The sequence below is a fragment of the Panulirus ornatus genome, chromosome 32 (assembly GCF_036320965.1).
Source record: "Panulirus ornatus isolate Po-2019 chromosome 32, ASM3632096v1, whole genome shotgun sequence".
NCBI lineage: Eukaryota > Metazoa > Arthropoda > Malacostraca > Decapoda > Palinuridae > Panulirus > Panulirus ornatus.
Genome location: NC_092255.1, coordinates 2933167 through 2942240, shown reverse-complemented (window position 1 = coordinate 2942240; position 9074 = coordinate 2933167). Strand labels below are relative to the sequence as shown.

At 46.0% G+C, this 9074-nt stretch overlaps 1 protein-coding gene across 4 annotated transcripts in view; it reads left to right on the top strand.

Moving 5' to 3' along the window:
• Positions 1–228: 228 nt before the first annotated feature.
• The window catches only part of LOC139758980 (uncharacterized), an 88915-nt gene continuing 80069 nt past the window's right edge, over positions 229–9074 (top strand). For all 4 annotated transcript variants that reach the window (XM_071680844.1, XM_071680842.1, XM_071680848.1 and 1 more), the window contains exons 1-2: positions 229–357; positions 5407–5502. In XM_071680844.1, coding sequence (XP_071536945.1) covers positions 5448–5502 — 55 coding nt within the window. In that variant the 5' untranslated portion in view covers positions 229–357; positions 5407–5447. The remainder of the gene's footprint in view (positions 358–5406; positions 5503–9074) is intronic.

Here is a 9074-nt window from a genome sequence, read left to right as displayed (position 1 = left end):
AGAGAGAAATCCAACCCCATAATCCTACCTTGTTATGGGGTAGAGGGGGCAGGAGGAGGTGGTGTTATTCCGTTCTCTGTGGGAGCTGTGGCTGTTAGAAATGGGGGGGGGGGGGAGACAAAGATTAGGGGTTGGGGGGGTCGGCCCCCCCTCCCTTGATGGCCGTTAAGTTAGGGGTGAGGGAGGGAGGGAAGGAGGGAGGGGAGGAGGGGCAGGTATGGTGGGCGGGCGATCAATGGTCGCCGCTGCTCCAGCCAGTCTCCCTCCCGTGTCCCGTCCGGACGCAACTCTACGGTGTTTCCCACCCCGATATCCATTGTCCCCGGGACGTGTCGCTCCGCTGGCATGATGGCAGCCGTGAGTATTGCTTGTGGTGTACCTGCCCAGGGTGACAGGAGGGGCTAGAGTTGCTTGCGTGGGTAGGAAACATGAAGAAGGAGGAGGAGGGAGGCAGTGTGGTGTGGGGTGAACCGTGTGGTGATGGCTCGTCAGCAGCCAGAGTTGCCACTGTGGCCACAATGAGGAACCCACTGTGATTTATGGACGAAATATATAATTATCGTCATATAACGAACGGTAGAGTCGAGTTTGTGACGACGTGAAGAAGCGATATAGTAAAAGAAAACAACTGGAGGAGTAGTAGATGAATGATAGATTCATAAAATGGAGAGAAAGTCTTTTAGCATTTTCGAGTTGGGTCAAGATGCCAGAGGTTGCCAGACTGGGGCCACTTGACGCGGCCAAGAAGAATTGACATGGTGTCGACAACCCAGACCTGAGTCGACCTCGCTCTAAGGCTTCAATGTCAATGCTCGACCTCGCCTGACCTCGTGAGGGAGGGAAAAGGGGGGTTGGGGGCTGCCATGTCAAACTTCAAGTGCCGGGAATCTTTACATATATAAAGTTGTCGTTTCTGAATGTCACTTGGAAGTTCACTTTCCCCCATTGGTCACGGTCAACATTCACTCTTGTTACTGTGACGTGAGTGACGTCACTGCATGAATAGGTAATGACCCTTCGACTCTTGTGAAACAGGCTAAAACAACCCCCCCCCCCCTCACTCCCCTGTCTTCGTTACGACCCCACTGACCAAAAGCTGGTAACTGCTTGGCGACCGTTGAACTTGGGTACGTACATCCACGTAAACGACCCCTCTTCCCATAGCCTATGTTAATTAGGTTCAGGGGTAATGACGTCACTCCTCGGTTTCCGTGACAGGGTCGCTGATGACGTCACTCGACACAGTTGACACACAGGAAATTATACTTCCTCAGCCCTCAACCCCGCTAGTTCGAATTATGTTGCTAACCTCAGTTTTTCAAGAACATTCTTTAGCAACTGGGATTTCATAATTATTCACGTAATTCATTAGTTAATCATGCACTGTTTGGGTTCACACCAACACCAATCCTTCAGTCTGCTGACATCGTGCAAAGAAAGTGCTGAATTCGAGCGATTTCAAACTTGGTGGTTAGGTTGTAGAGACGACCCCACTCATATTCCCGTGTGACGACCAGCCACGTATTCCACGTTAACACACACACACACACACACACACACACATATACACAGACATACACATATACACATTCATACATATACACATACACACATACTCCTTTTGTGACGACCAGCCACATCTTCCTCGATGGGAGATGGAGCCACAGATGGTGCCATGTTGGGGGTCGTGCTGGAGGTAATGTGACAAGTTAAGATGGTGTGTGTGTGTGTGTGTGTGTGTGTGTGTCAGCTATTCTTTGTCTTTCCACGGCAAATCGATGGCGTGGTTAGCCCCACACACGGAACAAACGATAAATGGCGACACACTGAGGTCGTAAATTAACCACATGAGCGAGATCTGTATACAACGCTTGAGCACGACGGTACACCTCGAGTGTAACCTTCGGCCACGAAGGTACACCTCGAGTGTAACCTTCGAGCACGAAGGTACACCTCGAGTGTAACCTTCGAGCACGACGATACACCTCGAGTGTAACCTTCGAGCACGACGATACACCTCGAGCATAACCATTGAGTACGACGGTACACCTCGAGCACAACCATTGAGTACGACGGTACACCTCGAGCACAACGATTGAGTACGACTGTACGTACAGAATGCTAGCCAGGCCAACGTACAGTGTGCATTCCTACCTTTGTGTTCAAGATAACTGGTATTATATATACATTCTCATATAGTCATATAAATTACGTCAATTTCATGCACACTGTTGTCTTCGGTGAAGTGGATGTAGCCAAGACTCTGCTTTATGTTCTCAGTTATTTATCATGGCAAATTAGCACAGTTTAGTACAGTTATAAAGGTGATGTTAAGAGATTAATTGAATGCTTATTATTTCCGGCTGAGCAGTGTATCGGATCCCACTCATTTCCACACATCAAATTCATTTCCAGCATTAAGCTAATGACTTCCAGTTTTATTAACCAATTTGAATATTAGCCGGAGGTTAAACACACTACAATTAATTAGCAAATTAACATTGTAAAACCTGTTATTGGAAACATAGGAAAAAATCTTAAAAGTATGATTTCATTTAACGCAATACATTGCCTTTTATATCAACATTGTTTAAGACAATATCTTTCATAAATATTTTTAATGTTACTGTTGTTGTTTTAAATGGCACATGTATTTTATTTTCTTCTCTCTTTACTCAGTCTATATATAGAGAAGAGGAAAGTCTCTCATAGGATTTCTGAAAAAAAAATTTGCATAAGCCATAATAGCCCTTTACGCTTGGCCCACTCTTTTGCAAATAGACATTTAAGTTTTCAAATATGATGAGACGATTAATTTTTTTGTTACCATCAAAAAAAAAAGTCAAGATTTTTTGTGTTTTTCATTTTGCACCTACGCATTTCTTTGTTTTTAGTAAATCTTAAAATTTATTTCAATTAGATGCATATATATATTTTTCCCCCCATCAGCGAGCCTTTTTTTTTTCCATATATGATTTCATATAGTAGCTCTATATGTACATGGGCTATATCTACATAGGGAGATAATGTTTCCTTGTGTCTCACACAACTACTTCTACCTTAACTATGTTCCTGTGGTGAGGCATACGCGCTTGCCCTACCTTTTGTACGTAAAATCTCGACGTAAGTAATATTAATAATTCTATAAAGTCTCGGTAGGGGAAATGATTGGAAGACAAACATCAAAGATATAGATGTATCAATGCGAAATTTGAGTCAGAGAACGTATTGGGAAGTAGGACTATCAAGCCAAAATATTACTGAGAACTTGAAGTATATATATATATATATATATATATATATATATATATATATATATATATATATATATATATATATATATATATTATCCCTGGGGATAGGGGATTAAGAATACTTCCCACGTATTCCCTGCGTGTCGTAGAAGGCGACTAAAAGGGGAGGGAGCGGGGGGCTGGAAATCCTCCCCTCTCGTTTTTTTTTTTTTTTCAATTTTCCAAAGAAGGAACAGAGAATTGGGCCAGGTGAGGGTATTCCCTCAAAGGCCCAGTCCTCTGTTCTTAACGCTACCTCGCTAATGCGGGAAATGGCGAATAGTTTGAAAGAAAGAAAATATATATATATATATATATATATATATATATATATATATATATATATATATATATATATATATATATATATAATGGTGTTAGATGGTACTATAGGATGTCTGGCAGTGTATATAGTGTTATGTTATATAGGATGTTAGTTGTATATGGTGTTATGGTAATGTATGGTATTATATGGTGCTGGATGGTGCTTGGTTGTATATGGTGTTAGACCGTGTTGAATGATGTTATGTGGTGTTATATGCTTTATATGTGGTGTTAAATGGGATCACATAGTGTTGTATGGTGTTATTATCATATATAGTGTTACATGGTGTTGTGTGGTGTTCTAATACGAAGGCCAGAGGCTTACAGAGGTGGTATTAACGCCCTCTGTCCTCCCAACAGGGCAATTACAACCCGGGAATTTGACTTTGTCGTTACACTAGATAAAGGGAGTAAAGAGAAATGAAATTGGTTCATTGATACAACGGTTCGAACCCCGGTACGATGACGTGCTCTTTAATCAGACAGAAAAGGTTCGAGTCCAAGGGCCATCATACCCGAGGTAATGTCTCACCGTCGTGCTCAAGGGTCGTACCGTCGTACTCAAGGGTCGTACCGTCGTGCTCAAGGGTCGAAACGTCGTGCTCAAGGGTCGTACCGTCGTGCTCAAGGGTCGTATTGTCGTGCTCAAGGGTCGTACCGTCGTACTCAAGGGTCGTACCGTCGTGCTCAAGGGTCGAAACTTCGTGCTCAAGGGTCGTACCGTCGTGCTCAAGGGTCGTATTGTCGTGCTCAAGGGTCGTACTGTCGTGCTCAAGGGTCGTACTGTCGTGCTCAAGGGTCGTACCGTCGTACTCAAGGGTCGTACCGTCGTACTCAAGGGTCGAAACGTCGTGCTCAAGGGTCGTACCGTCGTGCTCAAGGGTCGTATTGTCGTGCTCAAGGGTCGTACTGTCGTGCTCAAGGGTCGTACTGTCGTGCTCAAGGGTAGTACTTTCGTGCTCAAGGGTCGTACTGTCGTGCTCAAGGGTTGTACCGCCGTGCTCAAGGGTCGTACTGTCGTGCTCAAGGGTCGTACCGTCGTGCTCAAGGGTCGTACTGTCGTGTTCAAGGGTCGTTCTGTCGTGCTCAAGGGTCGTACCGTCGTTATCAAGGGTCGTTCTGTCGTACTCAAGGGTCGTATCGTCATGCTCAAGGTGCGTACCTAAGGGTCGTACCGTCGTGCTCAAGGGTCGTATGTTGTACTGCAGGGTCGTAGTTGTGCACAAGGGTCCCAATAAAGGGGTTACATACGCACTTGCAACGTAATTGAAAACCTTAAATAAATATGAATATAATTACTATTAATGAAGAAAGCAAGACTTTAATTAATTTGTCATTAATAAATCAAGGGAACAGTTGGCAGTGTTTAATGGCGCATTGTGGGGTGCATTGGATATTATGTTTATTTTACTTTTAAACTTCCATTTTCCTCGTAAAATAGTCTGCCCTTGTTTGTATTTTATATCTTTTATAGTGCAATTGTTTTCTTTGTCCTTTAGACATCATGTCTTGTTTGACGTCATTGTCTGTAGATGTGCCGTATACAGACTTCACTAACCTCCCAGTAGTGACCTCTGGTGGCTGTGTGCCCAGTTAAACCGTCTTGTACACCAGTGGTAAAACTGACCACAGTTTACACTCTGTAGTTATATTATTGTTGTGTGTGTGTGTGTGTGTGTGTGCATTGCCACTAGGCTGGTCGCCACACGGCCTGTGTTGGTTTGTTTCTATGTGTTGTGTGTGAGGTAGTGAGGCAGATTGAGTTAACTCAGCGGCACATATGTTGCAGAAAGGACCAAGGTCGAGTGTGGGTGTACTGCCGGCCGCAGTATGAGCCCGAGGTGCCCAACTCCTGCATCGGCCATCACCATCCCCTCCACACCAGGTTAGTGGCTCACCCGCATCCCCTCCTCCACACCAGGTTAGTGGCTCACCCGCATCCCCTCAGCCACACCAGGTTAGTGGCTCACCCGCATCCCCTCCTCCACACCAGGTTAGTGGCTCACCCGCGTCCCCTCCTCCACACCAGGTTAGTGGTTCACCCGCATCCCTTCCTCCACACCAGGTTAGTGGCTCACCCACGTCCCCTCCTCCACACCAGGTTAGTGGCTCACCCGCATCCCCTCCTCCACACCAGGTTAGTGGCTCACCCGCATCCCCTCCTCCACACCAGGTTAGTGGTTCACCCGCATCCCCTCCTCCACACCAGGTTAGTGGCTCACCCGCATCCCCTCCTCCACACCAGGTTAGTGGCACACCCACGTCCCCTCCTCCACACCAGGTTAGTGGCACACCCACGTCCCCTCCTCCACACCAGGTTAGTGGCTCACCCGCATCCCCTCCTCCACACCAGGTTAGTGGCTCACCCGCATCCCCTCCTCCACACCAGGTTAGTGGCTCACCCGCGTCCCCTCCTCCACACCAGGTTAGTGGCTCACCCGCATCCCCTCCTCCACACCAGGTTAGTGGCTCACCCGCGTCCCCTCCTCCACACCAGGTTAGTGGCTCACCCGCGTCCCCTCCTCCACACCAGGTTAGTGGCTCACCCACGTCCCCTCCTCCACACCAGGTTAGTGGCACACCCACGTCCCCTCCTCCACACCAGGTTAGTGGCTCGCCTACGTCCCCTCCTCCACACCAGGTTAGTGGCTCACGACAGTAGTGACTCACCCACATCCCCACCTCTACAGTAGTGACTCATCCACGTCCCTTACACTACAGTAGTGACTCATCCACGTCCCATACACTACAGTAGTGACTCATCCACCTCCCTTACACTACAGTAGTGACTCATCCACGTCCCTTACACTATAGTGACTCATCCGCGTCCCTTACACTACAGTAGTGACTCATCCGCGTCCCTTACACTACAGTAGTGACTCATCCACCTCCCTTACACTACAGTAGTGACGCATCCACGTCCCTTACACTACAGTAGTGACTCACCCACGTCCCTTACACTACAGTAGTGACTCATCCACGTCCCTTACACTACAGTAGTGACTCATCCGCGTCCCTTACACTATAGTAGTGACTCATCCACGTCCCTTACACTACAGTAGTGACACATCCACCACCCTTACACTACAGTAGTGACTCATCCACGTCCCTTACACTACAGTAGTGACTCATCCACCTCCCTTACACTACAGTAGTGACTCATCCACGTCCCTTACACTACAGTAGTGACGCATCCACGTCTCTTACACTACAGAAGTAACTCCCCCCCAAATCCCCACCACACAGTTTCCCTCTCCAATATACTTTCGCTGGACACATCGGCCAACGGCAGTCGAGCACTCTAAAGTGATTGGATGAAACTGACATTATCGCCAGTTGGGCTCATTAACACCAGTTCCAGCGGGATGGGGCTCATTAGGGTAATTACTAAACCAAACCTTAACAAACTTAACTGTAAAACCTAACTAAACGTCAAATGACAGAGACCTAACCTAAACTAACACTTACAATTACGTAGTTTAACCTTGACGCAAAGTGATTTAAATGGGACCTATAAGCAACCATGAGGTTCGTTCAGACTGAATGAGGGAAAAAAAATGCCAAATTGTTTTAGTAGTTGTGTTGCCAGAGGTAATTACCATGTTATGAAAGTAAGTTGGTCAGGTCAAGGGGTCACGCCACCATTCCCCAAAGGGGTTGTCATGTCGCGTTGCTCGGTCGTATTGTCATGCTCAAGGGTCGTGCCGACCCCAGGGGTCATAATCGTCGAGACGAAAGGTCAAAATGTTATCTCGGGGTCATACCCGTCCATACAACCTGGGGTTCACAACATCTTCAACATGTCTTCTGTTAACTTTACCTTTTTTCCATCTAAACGCCTAGCAACCAGCCTCTCTCTCTCTCTCTCTCTCTCTCTCTCTCTCTCTCTCTCTCTCTCTCTCTCAGCCGTCAATGGAATGGTTTTTCGATACTGGAACTTGAAGACAACTGAAGGAGAAGGTGGAGGAGGAGGGAAAGGGAGAAGTTGGAGAAGTTTGGGAGGGAGAAGTGTGTGTTTGTGTGAGCACAACGGGAGGAACAGATTGGATATATTCTCTAAACCAGTAATGCCTTACCTGGGTTGAGCGAGTGGCTTGAGAAACATCTCGCAGAGCGCCGTTTCCCGCCCCGTGATGGCGCCGGTGACACGTCCCTGAGCACAGCACAACTGCCCCGCGCCCGATGCCCGGCCCGGGGGGCGCGCGCGCGCCAACACTCGGGCATGCACGGGAAAAGCGCGGGAACATCTTTGTCATCTGATTGGCTGGCGGCATCCCTCCTCGGCTGGGATTGGTCAGCCACATTCCCTCCCGATTGTGGTATACTTGACGACGTATCGTCACTTCCGTCATGGATTGATTATATATATAGCGTATCCGTGTTGGAGCCGTGCGGGGTCTATCGACCTTCTATATTAATCAATGGTTGAAGAAGGTTTCCCCAGGTGGTGAGACTTAGCAACACACAGGGAGCAACACGCTATGCAAGAACCATTTCTGGCGTATAAGGCACACTAATATTACATTTGTATAGTATTTATTACTCAAAAGTAGATTTTAACCTTACCATTAGAATGGGGTTAAATTTATTTATTTGTTTGAAAGATAACTTAAAATCTTGCTAATCTTGCAATGATGGATAGCCTCAGGGCCAATCTCTTTCCTCTTAACAAAGGAGCCAATCAGAGCGCTTGTAACATATCGTGAAGGAACCCAGGCACGATTTCGGTTATCTGGAAACCAGAGGAACACGTCTCCCTGCCGGCCATGCTTCGTATTATTTAGGAAATAACAGCAATAATCAGCCATATTTCTCCCCTAAAGGTTAGTTACAGCATTTATGAATAACTTTATGATAACATGAAGATAATATTATATATTTCTTAACATTAAATGCCAGTATTATTAAGTAATTAACTGTACCGACCCGGGCAGATGGTCTGTATTCACTGTTGAACATCATAAAATAACCAATCAGACCTACCACCAATCACATCACTCATCTACCTGGTGGATAACCATCATCAGAACACGGCAGCCAATCCAAGGATTCGTATCTGCCAAAGAGAGAGAGTTGGGAAAGCATTTGTAGCCGTTTTATGTCATATAATAAAGATATTGAGTTGGGCCATGAGTATATGTATTGTAGGCAGCGTATTAAAGCTGACCTTGTTGTGTTGGCCCTCTGGCGTCAGAGGTTGCTACTAGGAAATTGGAACAATCTTTATATATATATATATATATATATATATATATATATATATATATATATATATATATATATATATAAATTTCTTTTTTTTTTGGTCAACCTTGATAGAGGTCGAAGTTGTGTGTGGGGGGGGGGGGGGTCCGGCCATTGTTTCAGTAGGAGAAAGCTATTGTTATTTTGTTGTCTATATTTGTCGTTGCTAATTTGGCCTCCCTAGTGGGCAAGGATTTTTTTCTATATAATGAT